This window comes from Diceros bicornis, chromosome X (assembly GCF_020826845.1).
Source record: "Diceros bicornis minor isolate mBicDic1 chromosome X, mDicBic1.mat.cur, whole genome shotgun sequence".
In the NCBI taxonomy this organism is placed as follows: domain Eukaryota; kingdom Metazoa; phylum Chordata; class Mammalia; order Perissodactyla; family Rhinocerotidae; genus Diceros; species Diceros bicornis.
The window spans coordinates 138697929-138723848 of NC_080781.1; the positions used below are offsets into that span (position 1 = coordinate 138697929).

General features: G+C 36.7%; 1 protein-coding gene across 1 annotated transcript; it reads right to left on the reverse strand.

The window, feature by feature from the left end:
• Positions 1-3777: 3777 nt before the first annotated feature.
• On the reverse strand, positions 3778-22141 carry CLIC2 (chloride intracellular channel 2). The gene is made up of 6 exons (XM_058535336.1): positions 22085-22141; positions 14373-14482; positions 14122-14247; positions 5776-5882; positions 4904-5085; positions 3778-4134 (listed from the first exon to the last, which is right to left on the reverse strand). Exons 1-6 carry the CDS (start codon positions 22139-22141, stop codon positions 3973-3975), a joined length of 744 nt encoding a protein of 247 aa, XP_058391319.1. The 3' UTR covers positions 3778-3972.
• Positions 22142-25920: the final 3779 nt, after the last annotated feature.

The following is a 25920-nucleotide window of genomic DNA, read 5'->3' on the forward strand; positions in this document are numbered from 1 at the left end:
AAACAAATAAGAAATTTGCTTTATAGAAAACCTGCTATTCCTTCTTTGTTTCTCTTTCAGTTCACCAACTTCTTTCTGATCCTTTTTATTTCCTTCTTTATTTCATTTTCATTCTCTCAGTTATTTTTCTGCCTTTTTGAATGCACCTTATTAAATTTTCTTGAGTCTGTTTTCCCTTGGGAAGCTTTTAATTTATCTTCACTTCTCAGATAATTTTGTCTCTTTCTTCATTTATTTTTTTAGTTTGATCAATTTTCTCTTTATTTTTTCTTGATTTTTCTTGATTGAAAGTATGAATCAAGGTGATTTTTTTTCATATCACCAAGTATTTGTTTGCATATACCTAATTCAGTTTGCAATGTTGTCTTGCAGTTTTTTTTTCCTGCTTCATAGTTGATTTCCGAAATGGGATGTTTTATCAGTTGAGGTGTGCTGAGTCTTGTTTCCTGATTTTTTGGTAATAACTATGTATAGATTTATTGAGGTGTGTTCTAGTCCTTTTGTGGATTTGTGATGGTTTATAATATTCTTAGTTTAAAGGCACACCACTTTCTGCCAGTGTACCCAATTCCAGAGCCTTTATTATTTTTTGATAGTGAAGGGAGGAGTTGTGTTTCTCTTATCTTTTTTGATTCTCTTTTTTCTTGTAGGACCCTACATGTTCTCCTTTTACTTTTTTTTCCCTTCAACACCCAATTACCAAAAGTTGCTTCTTAGTTATTTTGTACCTTTTATTTCTTCCCTAGAAACCATGTCTTTTGAAGATTGATACTTCATATTGTGCATACTTTTAAGTTACTTTGCTGTTACTTGGTCTACCAGGGCACTTAAAAAATATTTTCATACTTAGGGTGGACTTATTCTTTCTTTCAATGATTTTAGATCAACTTTAGGCCCATGACTAGCTCCATTATTCCCTATAGTTTTTCTCAGCCCACCATTGCTCACTACACCACAAAAATTTGTGGTGAAGCGTGAATGTGAGAGAGTATTTGCTAGGATTTGGTTTTTTTTTTTTTTCTTTTTTTAAACTTACAGTTATAGTGAGGTTTGGGGATTTATCTGTCTTCAAGTTATGCTTACCATATGGTTTTAGTTCTTTTTAAAATTTGTTCTTATTATTTTGTACTGTTTTTGGAGGAAATATTGGAAGATACAGACCAAGGCAGGCACCACTGTCTTCGGCAACCTGGATGTCTTATCAAATAGTCTTTTTAAAGTTTCCTAACTTATGAAAATCAGATCCACCATCCCCTACTCTGCTGAATTCACAAGATATTGTTTTCCTTACCTGAGTGTCTCAAGGCCCTTCCACCCCTAGTGATCACAAAGCAGATCTTGGAGGTGGGCTCAGCTTGTAACTTGTATAAAAGAAAGCCTATCCCCAGACACTGGCTGGTATACACTTACCTCCTTCTTTCTTATAAATAGCAGTCTTGTTTTAAAATTCTGATTCTGTGGAGTATTTTCTTTTCACCACAATTTGGCATAGTTGGCAGAATCTGGAGTAAAATGAGCCCCAGGAACAGCAGAGGTGATCTATAGGTGTGGGACACATGCGCATTGTAGGACACTTTGATGTCTTACTGCTATGGACTGAATTGTGTGTCCCTCCCCCAAATTCATATATTTAAATGTTAACCCCCAATGTGACTGTATCTGGAGATGAGGCCTTTGGGAGATAATTAGGGTTAGATGAGGTCAGGAGGGTGGAGCTCCCATGATGGGATTAGTGCCCGTATAAGAAGAGACAACAGACAGCTTACTTCCTCTCTCCACCATGTGAAGACACAGCAAGAAGGCAGCTGTCTGCAAGCCAGGAAGAGAGTTCTCGCTACAACCTGATCATGCTGCCACTCTGATCTCAGACTTCTGGCCTCCAGAACTATGCAACTTTTTAAGTGGGTAATGGATAGAAGCTAGAAGAGTTTTGAGGTGCATGCTAGAAATACGGACGTTAGAGGTAATTCTAGTGAAGGCTGAATGTTGGTAGAAATATGGATGGTAAAGGCTGTTCTAGTGAGATCTCACATGGAAATGAGAAACATGTTATTGGGAACTGGAGGAAAAGCCATCCTTGTTATAAAGTGGCAAAGAACTTGCCTGAATTGTGTTGTAGTGTTTCACCACTGATCAGAAATGCCACTACCCATCTTGGGTAATTTACATCAGGGGAAGAAGTTGCTGGTGCTAGGTTTATCCAGGACCCCACCTTGGAGTCATGTGTCTTCCCGGGTTGGAAAAAATATGTGTCAGGTCTATATTCACCTGCTCATAAAAACACATCTTTCACAGAGGTCGTGCTATGCAAAGGCTATGTGACGAGGTGGAACTTGTTTGAGGTCAGGCTGGGGGAACACATGAGGATATACTTCTGTTATATAACCTTATGCTTATTCTTTTCATAACACGTATGTATTGTAATTGCATGTCTAATTGCCTGTCTCCATTATTTAATTGTGTATTTTGTGAGAGCAGGGACTGTTCCTCTGGCATGAGGCAGAATTTTTTTACATACTTCATAGGGTTGTTGTGATGATTAAATAACTAAATAATAATAACAACAGTAACTACTCAATAGGTAGTTACTAAATTGAATTGTCACAACTGTCCATCTTGCTATATGCTGAAGCTTTATGGTGACATGAATGCACTTTAAGTATGGTGTAATCTGTAAAAACTGCTTCTATTAATGAGTTTTAGGGCATGGTACTGAGAAGCTTTGTTCTTTAAAATCATAGATCTTAAAAAACTTTACTCTTGGAAATCATATCAGTGACATTGGAAGGATCTGAGCTGTTCAGAAAATCCACAACCCCACCATCTAGGCCAGGTGCAATTTCTCACTTCAGGGGGCTTCCAGCAAAGAGGGGACACCACATTTATTTTAACTCTGTGGTTTCCAAGGACAGGACTTTGAGCCCTTTCTATGCCTGTTAACTCTTTACTCATTGCCTTACTTTTAAAAAAAAAATTATCCTTCCCCTAAAGCCTGTAACATTCTCTTCCTTTTTTTGAGGCTGAACTTTGTTTCTCCTTTGAAGGACCAAGAATTCAGTTCAGCTTTTGTTTTCAGATTTGAGTGACTTGATTGTACTTTAACATGTAAATTTGAGTATATATAGTAATGGAACATTTTAAAATCTGTAGAAAGCTTTGTGATTATCCTCTAAGGATGGTGTGCCTTATCCTTTTATGGACAGCAACAAGACCTTTTGGTTGGTCAAATTTCTTGGTTTCCTTCTTATTTCTATTGAATAAAAGATCCAATTTACTTTGCAACTTTGCCATGTATTTGCTTCTGATTTTTTAAAAAAATATTATTATGTGTTATCCAATGAATGCTTGCTCATTTGACAATATAATCTGGTCATAAACATCATATTCACATCTCTGACTATGAGGCAGTCATATTTCTAGGTCTTGATTGCCATGCTAAAACCAGTTGGTCTTGATCTCTTCCTAGAGCTGATCTTTTTAAATCATTTTTTAAGGATTTGCCTCTCTGATATGCTCACTCTCTGATTTCATTATTCATATCAGAAATAAATTCATGTGTGTATTAAACTAAGAAAAATGTAAAATTGTTTTAATGATTTAGATGGAAATGTTTCTCAGGAACAGTTTGAGATTGTGGCTCTACTTATGTCATTTGTAACTTCAGCCATCTGTTGAGCTTACACATGGTGCAGTCTAGGAACTCAATCATATAGCAAAAGATCTTGATGCTTTCCCTGTCTTTAAGATTGTGGTGGTTATGCCATGGGAATAAAGAAAATGAAGTGACAATATTAAGACTTTTAAAATACACAGTGGGCAGATAGTTTTGACTAACTAGATACAGATAATATAGTGCTCTCTTTCATAATAGAGTTGGATAGAGGAAACAATGTTTCCCATATTCTTATTTCCAAAAACCTTTCTAATATGATAACAAGTGAAAAGAGAGCTTTTTCTACCAAAAGAGCTGTCCTAACTCTTCTGTTTAGCCACATTTGCATAGGTATTTTCAATTTCTTTGTCTTCAGGACATGTGTGGGTAAATTCTTCACGGGCATAGGCATTGTGTAGATAGCGCCAGACGCCTGAGAATTCTGCTGGAATGTCAAAGTCACGGTATTTCTTGGCAGCAACCTAAGTTTTAGGGAAAAAAAGAGAAAAATGTAGTTGGTATTAAGAGGCAACATTAACATGCCTAGTGTGTAGAAACATATCTCAAACGTCAAGATCGTTGAGGATATGTTATCTCCACAAAAAGTACTACAAAATAAACTTAAAGAATTTAGGATTTATTACTTTAATATTTTGCCTACAAATGTAAACAAAGCTATATGCTTGCAATCATATTTACATTTATGCTGTATTTAATTATGAATATGTTTAGAAGAAGGAAGCACAGAAAAAGAGCACATATCTCCCCACTAGACTAAGAATTTGTTTAGGGTCCTGAGTATGTCTTATTTCTTTATGTAATCTCTGTGTCTGGCATAGACATGTAGACACATAGGACCTGAGAAAGAATAAGTTCTGTTCAATAAGAATTTGTTAAATTAATGATTAAATTATCACAATAATATTAATAGCCCACACGATCACTTATAATGCCTTAATTTATTTAATTTTCTAAACCACTCTGTGAAATAGGTAATATTACCCTTGTTTTATAGACAAGACAGTAGAAAATACCTTCTGATTTAGGAAGAAAGAAACAAGAAGTTTTTATGCTTCCCAGAGGAGATGATTATGGATTTTTCCTCTGAGGAGAAAAAGGAGACATACACTGTGCATGATGATGATGACAAAAGCCATCATATAACAACCTCGTACTGGATGGTCACTGTGCTTTGTGCTAACAACTCCAAAACCCCTCACAAACCATTCAGCCTACCCTATAAAGACTTACTTTAATAATGTTCAGTTTGGGTAACAAGCTGCAGTCAGCCAGTGTCAGCTGATCTCCATCCAAGAACAATCTTCTGGAAACTGTGAGTTCCTCAGCAGTGTCTGGATCAATTTCATCCAGAAGTGGGGTGTTTAAGTAGTCATCCAGACGCTTGAATTCTCTGAGCATAGATTTTTCAAAATCTGAGGCAATGAAGTCATAGAGTTACTTATAAATGTATTGTCTTCATGACTAAATACATTCTCAATATGCTTTTCACACATTTGAACATCTTTATCTATACACATTGCTTACACTGGCTCTTCAAAATCTAAATAGTTAACTAGAACGCTCAGCTACCCACTGATAAGACAGAGTCAGATGTTAATCAAATGGTGAGTGGAAATATTTTTGGACTTTTCTTGAGGAGGTGCGTTGGGAGGAGAGTCAAAGAAAGAAAGAAAAGTGATGCATGTTATCATTCAACACAGAAGAGTCAGAAAGTAGAATCAGAGACTAATAGCTCTCATGATTCAGAGGATATTAAACCTATTCAAGAATGTTTGTGGGAGATGGTAGTACTATGATTTAAGATATCTTAAAGGTACACAGGACTGGGAAAGTTGAGGGGCTAAGAAATACAGTCCTGCAGTTAGTTCACACCTGGCAAGTCAATGCTCTAATTGAGCTAAATTGGTAATTGCTAAATTGAATCTTGGGTTCCAAATCTAATAAAACTTCATGCAAGGGAATTTCAGAGGAGAGAGCAGAGAATGAGAGGAAGGGTATTCCCCAACATACACTATATATTCAGGAAAATCCTATTTTATCTGGGTTGAGAATGTGAGAGTGAGCGAGTGAGAAAAACAGAGATTTAAAAAAAGATATCTTACTCTTATTTGCCTCCTTTTGTGTATTCTTAATGTATGCAGAAAACTTGGCAAAGAGGTTACAGCCCACATCAAAGGACTCCTTGTTCTTGGGACTCAGGTGAGGATACCTTGAAAAGAAACATCACTGCACTATCATTCACACATAACAAGACAGAGACAAGGTGTCCCAGCTTGCACTCTACTGAGAATGGAAGTTTTGGAAAATTGTGCTGGAAACTGAAGGTCCTGAGAAATCTCTCATTGGAAATATGTATTTTCCCCAATCTCAGAATACTTTAGTTTCTAAAGTTCACTGGGAAATCAGCTGTCTGGAGTTTAGAGCTCATTTACCTGTAGAAACAATGTTTCAAATGGTAGTTAGGTCCCCATAGTTGCTCCTAAAAGCCTATTTGGCAGAACATATGGTGGTAATACATTTTCAAAGATAAGTAGTATGAAAAAATATGACTTTAAATATTGTAACTCATAAAACAAATGAAGGAATAAAGAGTATGGAGAGGATGAAAAAAAGTAGCCAAGATGTCCTCCTCTTAGTAATACAAAGTTCATTTAGTATAATAAAATAAAATAATGTAATAATTTAATTCATCACACTAGCAAATTAAAAAGGAAAACCATATGATAATGAGTAGATGCAGGAAAAGTATTCAATGGAAATCAATTCCTATTCATAAAAAACACCACCAGCAACTAGAAATGGTCAGACCAAACAGTCATCTTCCTTGATTACTTTCTTTCTCTCCATCCTCTCATTTGATCTGTCGGCAACTCCAGCCAGCTTACTTTTCAAAATGTACCCAGAATCTGTCCACTTCTCACCATCTCCACTGCCCACTGTGTGGTCCAAAGCCCTATATTACTGCAACAGCTTCTTGACTATTCTCTCCACTTTCATGCTTGTCCCCCACACTCCCTGACTATTCTCCACTTGCTGCCAGAGCAATAGTGTTAAAATATAAGTCATATTATGTCTCTCCCTACTCATTACCCTGCACTGTGGCCATCTCATTCATACTCAGAGCCCAATGTGATCCGACTCCACCTTACCTCCTCACTCTCATCTCCTCCTACTCTCTTCCTCACTCATTTCACTCAATACTGACCTTGTTTTTGTTCAAATAGGCCAGACAAGCTCTCGCCCCAGGGCTGTTTCAGTTGGTCTGCCCTTAAATGGAGTGCTTTCCCTCATATATGCATGTGGCCTGCTCCCCCTCTTCTTTCAGATCTTTTTTCTGATATCTCCTCCAAGTGAGGCCTTTCTCTGGCCACCCTATCTAACATTGCAAACTCTCCCCTGTCCCTAACACCCACTATGTTAGGAGTTATCCCTCCCTTGCTTTATTTTTTCTTGGTTTTTATCATTATCTAAAATAGTTTGTGTTTTTCTTTTTATCTTGCTTATTTACTGTCTTCCACAGCTAGAATGTAAATTCTACTAGGGCAGAGAGTTTTTGCCCATTTTATTCACTGTTTTTGAGGTTCTAGCAATTGGAGGAAGGCAATAACATAAAGCAATCAGTATAATTATTGGAAGAGAAGCAACAATATAATTGTATACTTAGAAAACCCGAGAAAGTATAGGAAAAAATTACTAGAATTAATGAGCTATTTTGGCAAGGTGACTAAATACAAGTCAAACATTAAAAAAAATAACTTTTCTATGCTAGCAATGACCGGATAGAAATGGATATTATAGCATAATCCATTTATAATAGTGACAAAAGTATAAAATATTTAGAAACAATTTGATACAAAAGGTATAGAACCAATATGAAAAAATGAAAACAAAACACTTAGATGTGGTGTGTGTGTGTGTGTGTGTGTGTGTGTGTGTATATATATACACACAATGTAGTATTATTAAGAGAATAATGCTGCAATGAACATAGGGGTGCATATGTCTTTATGCATGCGTGTTTTGTTCTTTGGATAAATACTCAGAAGTGGAATAGCTGGATCGTATGGTAGTTCTATTCTTAACTTTTTGAGGAATCTCCATACTGTCTTCCATAGTGGCTGCACTAGTTTGCACTCCCACCAGCAGTGTATGAGAGTTCCCTTTTCTGCACATTCTCTCCAACACTTATTTCTTGTCTTGTCCTTTTAATTATTGCCATTCTGACGGTGTGAGGTGATATCTTATTGTAGTTTTGATTTGCATTTCCCTAATAATTAGTGATGTTGAACATCATTTTATGTGCCTGTTGGCCATCTGTATATCTTCTTTGGAAAAATCTCTGTTCATATCCTCTGCCCATTTTTTGATGGAGTTGCTTGTTTTTTGTTGTTGAGTTGTATGAGTTCTTTATATATTTTGGATATTAACCCCTTATTGGATATATGATTTGCAAATATCTTCTCCCGATTGGTAGGTTGTCTTCTTGTTTTGTTGATGGTGTCCTTTGCTGTGCAGAAGCTTTTTTCTTTGATGTAGTCCCATTTGTTTATTTTCTCTTTTGTTTTCCTTGCCTGAGGAGACATGCTATTGAAAAAGTTACTGCTAAGACCGATGTCAAAGAGTGTAGTGCCTATGTTCTCTTCTAGGTGTTTTATGGTTTCAGGTCTTACATTCAAGTCTTTAATCCATTTTGAGTTAATTTTGGTCTATGGTATAAGATGATGGTCTGCTTTCATTCTTTTGCATGTGGCTGTCCAGTTTTCCCAACACCATTCGTTGAAGAGACTTTCCTTTCTCCATTGTATGTTCTTGGCTCCTTTGTTGAAAATTAGATGTCCATAGATGTGTGGGTTTATTTCTGGGCTAAGCGACTCAGTTTGTGGCACTTTGTTATGGCATCCCTAAGAAACTAATATAGATGTCTTTCCATTTATTTAGGTCTTCTTTAAATTATTTCAGCAATGGTTTGTAGTTTTCAGTGTACAAGTCTTTCTCCTCCTTGGTTAAATTTATTCCTAAGTATTTTATTATTTTTGATACTATTGAAAATGGAATTGCTTTCTTAATTTACTTTTTGGATTATTCATTGATAGTGTATAGACATACAATTTGTTTTTGTATGTTGATTTGTATCTGCAACTGTGCTGAATTCATTTATTAGTTCTTATAGAATTTTAGCGGATTTTTAAGGATTTTCTCATAAAAGATCATGCCATCTGAAAATAGAGATAGTTTTACTTCTTCCATTTCAATTTGGATGACTTTCATGTTTTTTTTATTGCATAATTGCTCTGCTAGAACTTCCAGTGCAATGTGGAATAGAAGTGGCAAAAATGGCCTACTTGTCTTGTTCCTGATCTTAGGGTTGAAGTTTTCAACCCTTCACCATTGAGTTATGTTATCTGAGTTTTTCATTGATGTTCTTTATCAGGTTGAGGAAGCTCCCTTTTATTCCTAGTTTGTTGAATATTATCATGAAATAGTGTTGGATTTTTGTCAAATGCTTTTTCTGCATCAATTGAGATGATCATGTGCTTTTTTTCCCTTTACTGCTGCTCCTTATTTCTTCATATGACTTCAAGTTACTGTCTAGTCACCTCTCATTTCTGCCTGGACTCCCTATAGCATTTTTTGTAGAGCAGGTCTACTAGCAACAAAATCCCTTGGTTTTGTTCATGTGGAATATCTTAACCTCTCCTTCATTTTCGGAGGATAGTTTTCCAGATGTGGAATTCGTTGACTTTTTTTGTTTCGGAACTTTAAATATGTCATCTCTCTGCCTTCTGGCCTCCATGATTTCTGATGAAAAATCATCTGTTAGTCTTATTGAGGATCCCTTCTATCTGATGAATCATTTCTTTCTTGCTACTTTCAAGATTCTATCATCTTTGGCTTTGGCTTTAGATAATTTGATTGTAATGTACCTTGGTGTTAATCTCTTTGAATTTATTCCACTTGGAGTTCATTAACTTTCTTGGATGTGTAGATTTATGTTTTTCATTAAATTTGGGAAGTTTTCAGCCATTATTTCTTCAAATATTCTTTCTGCTTCTTTCTCTCTGTCCTGTCTTTTTTGGACTTCCATTATATGTATATTGGTACATTTGATGGTATTCCACAGATCTGTTGGGTTCTGTTCATTTTCTTCCTTTTCCTCAGACTGGATGATCTCAATTGACTTATGCTCAGTTTTGCTGATTCTTTCTTCTATCTGTTCAAATCTGCTGTTGAAACCCTTTAGTGAATTGTTCATTTTAGTTATTGCACTTTTCAATTCCAGAATTTCTATCTTTTTATTGCTATTCTCTCCTTGTTGAGACACCGTTTTCTTGGTTTCCTTTAGTTCTTTGTCCATGGTTTTATTTAGCTTTCTAAACATATTTAAAAGACAGTTGATTTAAGGTCTTTGTCTATTAAATCAAGTATCTGGATTTTCTCAGGGACAGTTTCTATTAATTTCTTTTTTTCTCATGAATGGGCCATACTTTCTTGTTTCTTGACATGCCTCATATTTTTTTCTTGAAAACTGGACACTTGAATATTTTAATGTGGAAAGTCTGGAAATCAGATTCTTCCCTTCCCCAGAGTTTGTTGTTGCTGCTCATTGTGGGTGGTGTTGTTTATTTGTTTAGTGAATTTTCTGAAGTAATTTTGTAAAGTCTGTGTTCCTTGTTGTGTACAGCTACTGAAATCTTTGTCCCATTATCTTCAGTCAGTTATTGATTTGACAGAGATTTCCTTAAACTCTTAGAACCAAAACTAAGACACTAGAGAAAAAAAAGCTCTCCCAGTCTTTGCAGGCTGGCTCTGTGTTGGGGCACTCCTTCAATGCTTAGGTAGGCAGTTTGCAGTTCTGCCTTAGCCTTCCCTTTCTGCTTGCATGGTGCCTGAAGCTCAACCAGAAGTGAGAGCTTAGGGTCTTCTCAAGTCTTTTTCTGAGCATAAGTCAATGTGCACATGTGCGTGGACTTCTAGATTTCCTAGAATACATGAATGCTTTTTAAAGCCCTTATTCCTCTAAGTATCCCCCAAGTATCCCAGCCTCTTACTTCCCAAGATTTTAAGTTTGTCTATTGCTTTCCCCAAGTGTTATTGCCCCATGTGGAAGTGGCTAATACATTTGCCTTTAAATAACTTCCATGAATGCCACTAGGGAAGCTGCCTCACAAATGCCTGGGGAAGCTCCAAAGTAGGTGAAAAAAAAGGCAGACCCTTCAGTCAATCCTTCAGAAGTCCACCAGAGTTATGGAAAAGTTGATTCTTACAGTTTTTACCAGGATATTCATTGCTTTTATGGAGGGATGGAGTTTGGAGTTCTCTATTCCACCATTTTCATTGATGGAGTATCTAACAGGTTTTAAAAATTTAGATAAAACCACGTTTATATGGAAGGGATCCCACATCTAACAATATGGCAGACTAAATAACTTCTCTGGAGAGCCTTGTAAAAAGAAAGTTGATTTTAGCTTTGTTTGTAACACCAAAACTTAAAAACAATCTTTCAGCTGTTTCTCCAACAATGGTAACTGTTATGAATGAATGATTGGTGTGTGTTACCCTATATTCCCTTTTTAAAATGGAAGTTTTTATTCCAATTATCCAATTTCTGCTCCACCATTGAATACTGGATGTGTCAAGGAGTGAGTGGAGAGAACTTGTCTTTTATTTTGTTTGATTGCTTGACCATTAGTATCTAATTGAGATGTTGCACATCATCCAAAAATCCTGGACTTTGAGCTGGATGCAGTAACTGTATGAGACTTGGAAGTTATCTCTCTTGGGAGTAAGTGTGTTCCATGTATGGGAAGAAGGATGCACACATTTATTTGGATGATTAGAAGGGCAGACTATGGCAGATATCACAGTTATGTACCATTTTCTTTTTCTGTTTCTTTCTTTCTATTAACTGAGCCTTATTTTGTTAGAGGTGGCAATATACATATAGATATTTACTGGATTAAAAACTACATTACCTAGCTACGCTTTGTACTTAGATATGACCTTGTGAATTACTTCTGGATAATGAGTTATAAATGGAAATTGTTAAATGTGGCTTCTGTGAAAGTTCATTAAAGCTGGCTTGCATCTTTTGTCCTTTGTTATTCTCCTTCTTCTTATGTGGGAGTTAGATCTGTTGCCTGGAATTCTAGCAGAAATATTGTCACCATGAGTTAACTTTGAGACTGGAAGCTTCGCCTGAAGGATGGCAAAGAAGAAAGATTAGAAAGAACCTGCATCCCCAGTGAAATTATGGCGCTGTCATTCCAGCCCTACAATGCCTCATTCTTGGATTCTTATTATATGAGAAAAATAAAACCTATATTTATTTAAGTCACTACTTTTTGGATCTCTAGTTACCAGAGTTGAATGCAACCTTAACCGATACATAAGCTAATAGAAAATCAGTAGGATTTGACAAAATGATTCACAGAACAAAACCAAATGATCAACCAACACATGTAAAGATGCTCAAATTCACCTATTATTCAGGGAAATGCAAATTAAAGGATCAATGAGATATCACTACTCCCATTAGATCAGCACAAATTTAAAAAGAGTGGTAACACATAGTATGACAGATATGTGGGAAATGTGTACTCTCATACATTGAAGGGTAAGGCAGTAAAAATTTTAAAAGATATATACCATTTGAATTTTACTCCCGGGAATCTATTCCATAGGAATAAAAACACCAGTATATAAGGACACACGAGCAAGGATGTTATTTATAGCACTGTTTGTAGTGGTAAAAAACTGGAAGGAAAGGGAATGTACATCAGTAGAGGAATAGTTTAGCAACTTGTAGCACATCTGTGACATGGATTATTATGCAGCCATTAAAATAATGAGTTAAATCTACCCTAGAAGAGTTTAAGGATTTTAACAATGTTGTTTGAAGTGAGGTAAGCAAGATGCAATATTTATAAATTATGCTTCCTATTGTTATGCTTATATGAACATAGAAAAAGGAATGGAAAGATATACAATAGATTTTTTCACAACAGATTTTTTTGGGGAGCAAGAAAAGGTTGGGGAGCAGATGGTGTAAGGGGAGGAAGTAGTAGAGGAGGATAAGAAAAGAACAAAATAAGACTCAATACTTATAGGACAAACTTGGAGCAGGTGCTTAAAATCTAAGAAGTCATCAATAATGGATGAAAGAAACCTAGTATGGCACACAGAAGAGAATCTAGAATAGTATCCCTAGTTTCTTATGGAGGAAGAACTATGGACTGATAGAAACGGTCATTTATCCTTTATATACATATTTTATGATTAAGACTTGCCCCAGGGCATGGTTGTATATCCTAGTTGTAAGTCCTTCTAGTTCTTCTATGTGAGCTGCCACCACAGCATGGCAACTGACACATGAGTGGTGTGGTTCCGCAACCGGGAAACAAACCCGGGCTGCTGAGGTAGTGAGACCACCAAACTTTAACCACTAGGCCATCAGGGCTGGCTCAAGACTTTATTTTTTAGAGCAGTTTTAAGTTCACAGCCAAACTCCTGACCGGTGATCACTGTGAGATAATAAATGAATGTCATTTTAAGACACTGAGTTTGTGGTAATTTGTTGCACGACAATAAAAAAAAAAAATGAGTACAGCAGGCTTCTTGTTTCCAGATACTATCCTGGGTGGGCAGAGATATACAGCTGTCATTCAAGTATAGACAGTGCAGTTCTGGCCTCTGGCTAACTGTGTGAGACTTGTTTCCTGGCCTCTAGCTCTTGTGTTGGGTATGTTCTTCCCTCATGCGATCAGTGATGTGAAGGCCTAGTCCTGACCAGTCCTCATGGGCTATACAGTGTTATTACCCTGCACCCTCACTCCTACCCCACTATAGGTTCTTTCTCTATTTCTAGACTACAGAGAACTTACTTTCTTATTTCAACTATGGTATATATTTAAAAAAATAATTTGAAATGTCCTATCTATTGTCTTTGTGTATTTGAAGTTTAAGGGGGAAGTTTATGCATAGTAGACGTAATATTTCCCAACCTGCAAAGCTAAGCGATCAGACTGAATTAAAGGCTATTTCAAAATTGAAGACCTTCTGAGGGCTCTACAATAAAATGTCTGATTTCTATCAGTATAAATGCCCCCAAACTTCATTATGGATCAGATAATGTGACTGAAATTAAATGTGGCTCAAATTTACCTGCGTTTCCCAGGTTTACAAGTCTATCCTTTTCCCTTCCCTAATATTCTACCTACAGCTCATAAAGTTTTAATAGTTTTACATATATTAAATAAATAATTCTGTAGCAAAGTTTTCTAATAATATATGAAGTGATCAAGGAGGATCTTTTCAAACTTTTCTAGAAAGATAGCAAAAGAGAGGTCTAACATTGAAAAATAGATGTTTAGAAGAATTGTCAATCTGCAATAAATAGCCCAATAAAATAGATTATCTCAAGAACAACAATATCCTGTTAAATGCTGTACCTTGGAGGAGCCAGTGTCTGCTCTAGAAACTCCTCAATTTTAATGAAGTCTGTTTTCAACTCCTTGTTATACACCAGGAAGGGAGGATTGATACCTGGAGCTAAGTCCTTCAGCTCTTCGGGCTTTCTATGATTATTGAAAATAAGCAGAGTTAGGCCTCTAGATAAAGTACACATTATACAAACACCAACATTGTATTAGTGTCTACCAATTTCAATCCCCAGAATGAAACATGTCATGCTTTCTCTTACCTGGTCATGTCAACAGTAGTCACATTGAATTTAACTCCTTTAAGCCAGAGGATCATAAAAAGGCGTTGGCAAAAGGGACAGTTTCCAATACTCTCCCCATCACTTCCAGCCTATTAAGATCAAGAAAGACCTCATTCATTCATTTGCTCAACAAGTATGTATTGAGTGCCTACTGGGAAAAGAGCTAGTTGCTAGAGACAAAGTTAGAAGTCCTTAATCCCATGGATTCTACCATCTGTGGATAGAGAGAGATAATGAATCAAATAATCTCATTTTTGCAAAATTACAAGTGTGATGAGTACTACTACTAATAATAAATTTTATATATTACCAGAATTTATATAACATATACATTTCCTATTAATGGACATTTCAGATATTCTAAAATTTTTGCTACTCTAAATACTTCAGCAACAAATATTTCTGGGCATAAAACTTGTTCCACTTCTGAGATTATCCTCTTTAGAGTTACTTCTTAAAATGAGTGCTGAGTAAAGAGAGTATGTGTATTTTCTATTTTGATAGATCCTGCCAAGTTTCCTTTTTGAAAGATATTTTCCATATGTTCATTGGCCATTTGATTTCCTTATTTTGTGAACTGTTTGTTCATGACAATTTTACATTTTTCAATTAAGGTGACGACTTTTTCCTTATTGATTTGGAAAAATTACTTGTTTACTAAAGATATTAACTCTTTTATATACACATTACAGGTAATTTTAGAAACATGTCTTAAGTAAGACAAATTTTACATAAAATCTATCACATTCTTTTCTTCTGTGCAGTCTGGTTTTTCTGATCTGCTTACACAGCCATTATATACACCAAGATTATAAAAAAATTACTTTCTTATTTTGTTTTGCTATAAAGATGTTCTCTTGTGTTTTCTTCTAGTAACTTTATGGTTTCATTTTTGCATTTGTTTCATCTGTTTAGAATTTATTTTGGCATAAGAAGTGTATTGGGACTCCAGCTTTAGTATTTTTCTTTCTTTCTTTCTTTCTTTTTTTTTTTTTTTTTTACAAACAGTTAATAGTTGTCTTAAAACCATTCATTTAAAAATCCATCTTTCTCCTACTGATGAAAAACAGCACTTTTCTGCTTTGAAGTTTTATATATACTTGAGTTTACCTGTGGACCCTCTATTCTTCACTCATTCATCCACTCTCCCAATAAATATTTACTGAGCAAATAATCATGTATTTAACATAGACCAGACATTATATCTATGAAAAACATATTAAAATAAAAAATAGTCCCCCAGATTAACTCTCAGCTTTAAACCGAGATAAATTCTTTGAAGGAAGGACATGCGTGGTATGAGAGTGTGTAACAGAAAAATGCAATCTATATGGGGTTTGTCAGGGAAGACCTTTCCTGAAAAAGAGGCATTTGAACTGAGTTCAAAGGATAAGTAAGAGTTAACTATGTGAATGGGCATGAAGAGGGCATTCTAAACAGAGGGAATAGCATATACAAAGACCTTGCAACAGGTTTGAGCATGGCATACATAAGGAACTGAAAGAAGGTCAGTGTGGCTGGGATTCAGAGAGTGAGGGAGAGAAGAGGAAAATTCAATAAATTGGGCGACATCAAAGCTAAAATCTTCTGCTTTTCAAAAGAACTGACAAGAAAATAAAAACATCTTGTATCTAAAATATATGAAATATATGAATAATGAACTCTTAGAACTCAGTAACAAACTTCCCAACTTAAAAATTGGTAAGAGATTTAAACACTACATAAAAGATATACAGATGGTAATTAAGGACATGAAAAGATGCTCAACATCATTAGTCAACAGAGAAATGTAAGTTAAAACCACAATGAGATACCATCACACACACATTAGAATAGCTGAAATTAAAAAGACTGACCATATCAAGTATTGGCAGGAATGTGGAGCAATTGGAACTGATACACTGTTGTTGGGATTATAAAATGGTACAACTGCTTTCTACAGAGTTTGTCAAAGTTAAAAATGCACCTACCATATGGCCCAGCAATTCTAATCCTAGATATTTACCCAAGAGAAATGAAAGCATATGGCCATAGAAAGACTTGCAAACAAATGTTTATAGCAACTTTATTCACAATAGCCAAAAACTGGAAACAACCCAAATGTCCTTCAATGGGTGAATGGATAAACATTGTACATGGATGAAATGGAATACTTTAGCAATAAAAAGAAACGAGCTATTGTTGCACACAATATAGGCAAATCTCAAAATAATTATGGTGAGTGAAAGAAGCCAGACCAAAAAAGAGTACCTACTGTATAATTCAATCTATAGAAAATTCTAGAAAATACAAATCAATGTATTTTGACAGAAAGCAAATCAGTGATTGCCTGGCAGGGGAGTAGCAGGGTAGACTGGGGAAGATTGACTGCAAAGAGACACAAGGGAATTTTCTAAAGTGATGGAAATATTTTATATTTTGATTGGGGTGGTGGTTACATGTGTTTATACATTTTTCAAAAGTCTTTGGATTGTGCACTTAAAATAGGTGCATCTTATTTTATGTAAATTATACCTTAATAAGGTATATTAAAATACAAAAGTTCAAAAAGCAGAACAAATTCCTCAACAAATATTATGAAAAAAAACCCTCAAATAAATACTATGCAGGGGTTGCAGACATTGCAATGACAAAGGTAAGGGTATGACCCTGGAAGGAGGTGCTTAAAAGATGGTGAAGAACAAGACCACTGGAGGAGAGGAACTCAAGGATCTGAGAGGCCAGAGTATTGTAAGGGTCATCTGTGTAGATATTAAAATCACCAAGCGTTATGACAGAAATAGTGTTGGAGAGAGTGACAATGATCCAGGAGTTAAAATCCTCAAGAAATAAGGGAGAATGACCTGGAGTTGGGAAGACTACTCTAACAAAGAGGCTTAATGGGTGGTTTAGTCTGATTTTAGGAGACTCAACCTAGGTATTTCTCTGGATGGGGGAGGTAGAATGGTCTGGAAACAGGAATGAGGAGCAAGGATACTTCAAGAACATCTACCCCATCTCCAGGCTCAGTGGCAAGAGGAGTGAGGAAGAAAAGGCAACCACTTTTTGAGAGGGCTATAACTGATGTAGTGTCCTCATGGGAGATCCAGATTTTAGACACCTTAATCTTCAGTATATCCCAAACTGAATTCCTTCCTTTTTCTTTACTCCACACATTGACCTACTCTTTCTTTAGGGTTCCTAATCCTGTGAATGGCACTGCCTTCTGCTATGGACTGAATTGTGTTCCTCCTCAAATTGGTATATTGAAACTCTAACCACCCCCTCAATGCGATGGTATTTGGAGGTGAGGACTTTGGGAAGTTAATTAGGTATCGAAGAGGTCATGAGGATAGGGCCCTCATGATGGGATTAATGCCTTTATAAGAAGAGACTGGAAAGCTCACTTCCTCTCTCTATGCCCACAATGCAAGGACACAGTGAGAAGGCAGCCATCTATAAACCGAGAGTTCTCACCAGAAACCGACCCTGCTAGCACCTTGATCTAGGACATACAGCCTTTAGAACTGTGAGAAGATAAATGCTGTTCAAGCTACCCAGTCTGTGGTATTTTGTTATGGCAGCCTGAGCAGACAAGACACCATCCACTCAGTTGCCCAAACTAGAAAATTGGGAATAATCCTTCTGCTTCATTCCTAACATTGATTCCAACACTAATTCTTATCAGTTTTACCTATAAATATCTCCAAATAAGTTCAGTTCTCTCATTTGCCATGGTTATTACATCATTCATTCATTTAATGTTTATTTGATGCTTACTATCTGTCTGACACTGTTAGGTGCTAGCTACCCAAGTCCAAGCCATCAGCATCTCTCATGTCTTGGATCCAATTTTTTTTCCTCTTTTGCCTCAGTCTGTAGAAGGAAATGAGGGTAGTTCATCTTAAAGCTGCTCTGATCTGTCATTTCTAGCAATATTAAGGTCCCAGAGGCCCTAGGCATAATTCTATTTGTTTGGCAAATTTTCTTTTCCCTGGCAGTGGATGAGACAGAAGAAATAATGTTTATTGTTGATCTTTTGTGATGTCAGGGAGTGAAGAGGTACAGGAAAAGGCAACCAACCTTGGTAGCTGCATTTCTTTTGTAACAGAAGTTAGACTAAAGATCCAATCAGAACTGAGGTTAGTGAGTGGAAACATGATTAGAGGTGGCAAGCAGGAAGAAGAATGGAGTCTGATAATAGATACAGCAGGAAGGGCGGGTTGCCTTTGGCAAAAGGAGAGGCAAAACAGTGAGGTGTGGAGGAAATGCACTAAAGTTTTACAGGAAAACTGAAGTTTTTTTTTCCATTTATAATATGGTGATTTAAAGTGCCATCACATAAAATTTTAGGATGTACATTCTTTAACCTGATTGATGAATTATCTACCTCTTAAGTACTGTATCTTTAGCTGGAAAACACAGGATGTGCTCATTTATCAAAACAACTTTTTCTCTTTGTGTTTGTGATCTAAGTTTCTAAACATGAAAAATAATAATAACCACAACATCTGACATTTATTGAGTGTTTACTATGTTAACGGCTACTGTGTTTTATGTATTTGTTTTATTTAATGCTCACAATGAAGATGATCCTGTGAGGTAGTTTCTGTTATTACTCTTGTTTTATGGATGAGAAAATTGAGGCTCAGAGAAGTTGACTCGCTCAAGAACACTCAGCTAGACAAGCGTTGATGATGTATATACTCTTCTCACATAGCAAATCCAGGACTGTCTACTCCAGAACCCACCATCTTAAGCATTGCTTTTTCCCATCTAACAGTTTTGTTGGATTTTTTTATTAGTCAGTCTTTATAATAGTTCTAAGAGACTTTGAAAATGGTTTGAACATTCAGAGAAGAGTATCATCTCTTTCTTCTTTCCCATGTAGATAAAATGTTTTTGACAAAAATATTACATTCAGAATTTTGGCCCAAATGTTAGATTATATAATGTTATGTACAAATCTACTAAAACTAAATTTTAGAGCGTTTGATAGAGAACACAAAAACTCCATTTAACAATGAACAACAGGGCCGGCCCGTGGCTTAGCGGTTAAGTGTGTGCGCTCCGCTGCTGGCGGCCTGGGTTCAGATCCCGGGCGCGCACCAATGCATCGCTTCTCCAGCCATGCTGAGGCCACATCCCACATACAGCAACTAGCAGGATGTGCAACTATGACATACAACTATCTACTGGGGCTTTGGGGAAAAAAAAGGAGGAGGATTGGCAATAGATGTTAGCTCAGAGCCGGTCTTCCTCAGCAAAAAGAGGAGGATTAGCACGGATGTTAGCTCAGGGCTGATCTTCCTCACAAAAAAAAAAAAATGAACAACACACCAATAAGATAAACTCTGCATTTAGAGAAAATAAAATGTGTGTTAGAAAATCCTTCGTTCTTAGTTCCTGGATATAAATCTTGCCCAAATTATTCAGAGCTGAAAGGCAATGTTTTCACTGACTACATGGAACACATAGGTGCTGTGATATAAATTCTTAATTGTAACGGGAAAGTGCTTAACCTCTTGTACGGATGCTATCAGTGGTATGGGGAAGAAGTTGTGGTAGGGTTTTTAAGCAACAGCCAGAGGTAGCTGGAGAAATAGACTCATTTACTCTTTAGAAAGATACTACTTATCTATAAATTGGTATCATTGGTAAAGAGCCGTGTTTTTTAAACTTACTCTAACATTTTTCACCTCTCTCAATCCCTATGCCCCCTCCCAGTATTTTATATGAAACTTGTAGAGATCTGTGGAACACGTCTTAAAGCAAAGCAAAACAAAAACCTGGACCAGATGATACTCAAGGTTCTTCCAGAAAATCTGTAAATTGTATCAATGTCATTAGATAAGCTTACATCTAAAGGATTCTATCCAATGAAATTCTGGAAAATTTTCCTAAAAAGTTTGCCAAACTGAAAACAATTGAATAATAGTAGACATAGCTATTTTAGAGGATTGGAATCCTAACCCTGCCATTCACTAGCTATGTGACCTTGGACAAAGTTACTCAGCTACTCTTTGCTTTAGTTTTTGCATCCATAAAACAGAGTTAATAATGAACCTCTTAACACAGTGCCTGCCACACAGCAGTACTCAATAAATGATTAATTATTTTAACCTGAAAGTTATTATTTAATTAAACATTTCCTCATCCAATGTTTGATTTGCTAACTTCTCCTGTCCAGATTACCACCCAAATATGGGAAGTCTATGAAGATAAACACACAGATCAATGCCAACAACTGGTTACAGGAGTTTGATTGGATTGAATGAATAGTTTAGACAAATGAAACACTTTAGTTACCCTATGAAGAGACATTATCTCTGGTCTAGAATTGGTAGATGTAAAAGGCCAGTTAGGAAATTAAGTCTTATTTATATCACGTCTGAGCAGTCACATGTTTTTCTAGAATCCAGAGATAGGAGAAGTAGCTCTTATGCCCCATAGTCCAGCAAACACTTATTTGGATTACTTTGCTATGCAGGCATACAAGGATCTCTCTCCTATAATTTTGCAAAGGCAGGTTGATTATGTTCTTGCTGTATATATGTGACCAGTTAAATATTTTTAAATAATTATAAAAGTATTACTTCAGCTAACAGATGTTTAACCTAAAATTTGGTAAGCATACCTTATTTTATGTCTTTGTAAGTTGTCAAGAGGCTATATAGTTTTAGAGGCAAGTTACTTAAACTTTATTGCCTTCGGTTGCTTATCTAAAAATTACAATGATGTGTACTGCTGCCACTACTACTGCTGATACTACTAGTAACCTATCTCCGAAATTGTTATTAGGATTAAATGAGATAATATATGTAAAGTGTTTAGAAAAGGCTCAAGCAAGATATTTTTATTATTATTATTATCTTCCTGAGTACTTCCAATAGTCAATGAAAATATAGAGAAAAAATAGTTAGTATGAACAAGGATTTAGAAAACTATGTAATTTCTACTTGGAATAACCCACACAAAATTATTCATTTTTCTTGATGAGCTAATTTAGAAACACATGTTCCTTTCTCCTGCCTTAGGGGTTTTCCAAAGGGCTTTTCTGAAAAGTTAAGATATAAAAAAAAACAACCCAAGGCAGACCATAAAGAGGAAGTGCAGCATTCTAAAATGCCTCCTCCTCGTATAAAAGGTACACAAACTCCTGGCTTTTTTCTCCCCTAGTGTCCATCTGCCCCTGCTGTGATGTTCGTCCATTGTGGGAGAATTTTAGAAAGCTCTGTCTGGGCTATGTGTGGGAATGGGGCTATCAGGCCATTCTTGGCCCTCTTTTCACCCCATTCAGGCCTTCCAAAACCTCCCTCATAAAACACAGATTGCGAGAGCTGGAGAGCCCTCAAGGACCATTTGTCAGTCTCTTTCATTGTATAGATGGAGAAACAAAGGTCCAGAGAGAGGGAAGGATTTGTTCAAGGTTACTTAGGAAGCCACTAAGAATACAATTTAGTTGCTCTGACTACCAACCAGTCTAGAGCTCTTTTCACCATATCTCTTTGCCTTTTTCAGATGAGATGTTTTCCTATTGTCATCTAAGAGCAACCAAACACCTAGGCATCCTTATAGGACTCAGAGTAGGAATACAACTACAAAATTATTTCCTTTCTCTAGCCCAAATGTTGACTATTTTTTAAGAAGCTGAGGTCCAGTGTCAAGAAATAATACATTCTATATGCTGTTATTATAACTAGAAGACTTACCTTCACGAAAAGCTCAATTTCAGGGTCTGTTTCAATGCTGGGCTTCGGGCCTGCCATCTTTCTGTTTATACTGCCAGTTGTCAGCCCCCTGCCTCCTGCACAATCCACAGTACTCGTGGACTCTTTTCTTTCAGTTTTATCCAAAGGCTCAAATAAAGTTGGTGCTTTAAGACGAGAGCCCAGCTTGTAGTGGACTGAGGCAGAGCTGGGGTCAGTCTCTCTTCTCAAAAGGTGAGGTACAGAGAATTCTAGATGCTTGAGAGCAGCTCTTGAATTCAGTTTCCTTCTTCCTCTTGACCTAACATTTGAATCAAGGAGGAGCCGAAGGGGTGTGTATAAATTGGCTGGCTAGAGTGGTGGGGGTGTTTCCAGAGAGGCTTCAAGGCCATGAGTCAGCATGGGAGAAACACATACACACAAACACACTCATGCAATGCTGGCTTCTATATATCAAGCAGACCAGATGTTCTCTAGAGCCTCCTTTTGAGTCCTGGGCTCCATGCCCAGAAAATGGCCTCTTATTGCTGTTCCTATAAACTGACGGCAGCAAAAAGCTCTTCCAGGAAAAGGGCCAGAAATGACTTGGGTTTTATCATTGAAAAGGATGTTTATCTAATGATACTATCTAAACAGAGGTTTAAAAAAGTATACTTCATCAAATGTCTCCACCCTCAATTCTACTGCTCACACAGCCAGATTTCCCTTCTGGGTTGCAAATTTCACTTCTCTTCCATAACCAGGGAATGTTTGCTGGTTTGCCTGAGTCTGGGGGCATCTTTTGCGTGTCCCACGTCATTCTTTATTTCTGGGAAGTGTGGACTGGGACGGATCACTTCCTGGTTTTGGTATCTATATCAGGAAACACAAGCAGTTGCGTGACTCTGCTTGTCAACCCTGGGAACAGCAGTAAAATATCCAAACTGATCACTCGGTATCTGCAGTGTTTCTGGCGGCTGTGTTTTCTGCCTGTCAGGACTGGGGAGGGAGGTCCCTGGATTAATAAATCTCTTTGGTGGGAAGAGTCTCTTTCTGCTTGGAGCCAAAGTGAACATAGATCTACCAGTTGGGCACCATCGTGACCCTCTTTCTACAACACCAAAACAGTCCCCGATGCTGTACATGCACCTGCCATTGCCCTCACGTAAAGAATTTGCAGGATAAGAGGCTCTTGGCAAAACCTGGTCTGTGCCACACCTGCAGGTTCTAGGCAAGGTGTGGCTGATATGAAGGTGGGTGTTCTCCTGGGCATGGGACCTGATGATTTCCCAAATGGTCGATAAAGTGAGCGGGAAATTGTGATAGACATCTGCTGAGCCAACCTTGAGGGTGAGTTTAGGACTGGCTGTTTGGCAGGACCTGGTGAATGCTTTGTTTGGCCACATTTTCACTCTGTTCACTCATTCTTTCACTCCAAAGACAATCAATGAATGCTTACTCTGTGCCAGGATGCTGATCCAACTCACTGAGATTAGCGGCACAGGAGGACAGTAACTTTGGGAGGACAACAGGGATTCAACTTTAAGCATGCGAAGTCTGAGACATCCTCACTCTTCCCCATTCCCTATATCTACTCAGCACAAAATCTTGTCAATTCTGCATCCTAAGTATTTTTAAACCCATCCACTTCTCTTTGCCCCACTGCTACTCCAAATTTCAAGCCAACAACATTCTGTTTTATTGATTTTTAAATTTTTATTTTAAAATACCAGTATCATTGCTTGACCCTCAGCCCTCATGGGCAAACCACCACTCCTACTGTCACCACAGCAACAACAACAACAACATACAACAGCCTCATGAGCTCTGTATGATACCTAATAAGTTGCCAAAGATATGAGCTTTCTTTTTTTTCTCTGCTTCCCAGAGTGTCTTTAAAATTTTGTGTTGAGACAAAATTTATATCCCATAAAACTGACCCATTTTAAGTGTACACTTCAAGATTTTTTAGTAAATTTATCGAGTGGTGCAACCATCACCAGAGTCCAATTTTAGACATTTCCATAACTCCAGTGACCTCTCCCTTGCCCATTTGCAGTTAATCCTTGTTGCCACCCCCCACATCAAGCAATCATTAATCTACTTTCTGTGCCTATGGATTTGCCTATTCTAGACATTTCATATAAATGGAATTATACAATATGTGGTCTTTTGTGACTTGCTTCTTTTACTTAGCATGATGTTTTCAAGGTTTATTCATGTTGTGGCACATATTAGTGTTTCATTCCTTTTGATGGCTGAATAATGTTCCACTGTATGTATATACCACATTTTATTTATCCATTCATCAGTTTATGGATATGTGGGTTAGTTCCACCTTTTGGCTCTTGTGAATAAGGCTGCTATGTACATTCATATACCAGTTTTTGGATGGACATATATTTTCAGTTCTCTCGGGTAGATACCTAAGAGTGGAATTGCTGGGTCCTGTTGTAATGGTATGTTTAATCTTTTGCCAAAGTGTTTTCCAAAGGGGCTACACCATTTTACATTTATTACATTTACATGCACCACCAGCAATGTATGAGAGTTCTAATTTCTCCTCATCCCCACCAACACTTGTTATTTTTCCTTTTTAAAAAATTATATTATAGCTATAGATAGTAATATCTCATTGTGGTTTGGATTTGCATTTCCCTAATCGCTAATGATATTGAACATCTTTTCATCTGCTCGTTGGCCATTTGTATATCTGATTTGGAGAAATGTCTATTAAATATTTTGCCCATTTTTCAGTTAGGCTGTTTCCCTTCTTATTATTGAGATGTAAGAGTTCTTTATATATTTTGGTTACAAGTCCTTTATCAGGTATATGATTTGAAAATATTTTCTCCCAGTCTGTGGCTTGTCTTTTTATTTTCTTAATGGTGTCTTTTGAAGGGAAAAGGCTTTGAATTTTGATTAAGTCCAATTTATCATTTTTTTCTTTTATGGATTGTTAGCTGTTTCCCTCAGTTCTGGGAAAGCTCCAAAGTAGGTGAAAAAAAGGCAAATCCTTGAGCTAATCCTTCAGGGTGATACCAGATCAACGCACACAACCACAGTTGTTTGAGAATAAGGTCCATATCATATCCTCTGGCAGCAACCTGCACCCGCAATGCAGAATCTAACCAAAAATTTACAATATCCAGGGGAATACTTAATGAAGAAAAAAACTGCTGAATTTCAGTAAGAGAGCCTTGTGGCATTTTAGGTTACCATGTTACCATCCTCCACTGCTCAGCTCTTTGGCAGCCTTAAAGACAGTGAACTCCCTCAGCTTTTGATTGTCTAGGAAAGCCTTTATTTCTCCTTTATATCCAAAGGATAACTTTGCTGGGTAGAGTATTCTTGGCTGAGAGATTTTGTCTTTCAATATTTTTGAATATATCATTCCACTCTCTCCTGGCCTGAGAAATCTGCTGATAGTCTAATGGGGTTTCCTTGTAGGTTATTTCTTTCCCGTGGCTACTTTTAATATTCTTTCTTTGTCATTGACTTTTGACAGTTTTATTATCACGTGTCTTGGACAAGGTCTTTTTGCATTGAGATAATTGAGTATTCTTTTAGCTTCATGTACTTGTATATCCAGTTACTTCTCCCAGGTTTTGGAAGTTCTCAGGTATTATTTCTTTAGGTAAGCTCTCCGCTGCCTTCTTTCTCTGTTCTCATTCTGGAATACCCATTATCCTTATGTTGTCCTTTCAAATGGAGTTGGATATTTCTTTTAGAATTTCTACTGTAAAAAAAATCTTAGTTCTTTCTCCTCTTATACCAGAATCATTTCAAGCTTGCTAATTCTCTCTTCCATATGATCTGTGCTATTTCCAAAGTTTTCTACTTTATTCTTCATCTCATTT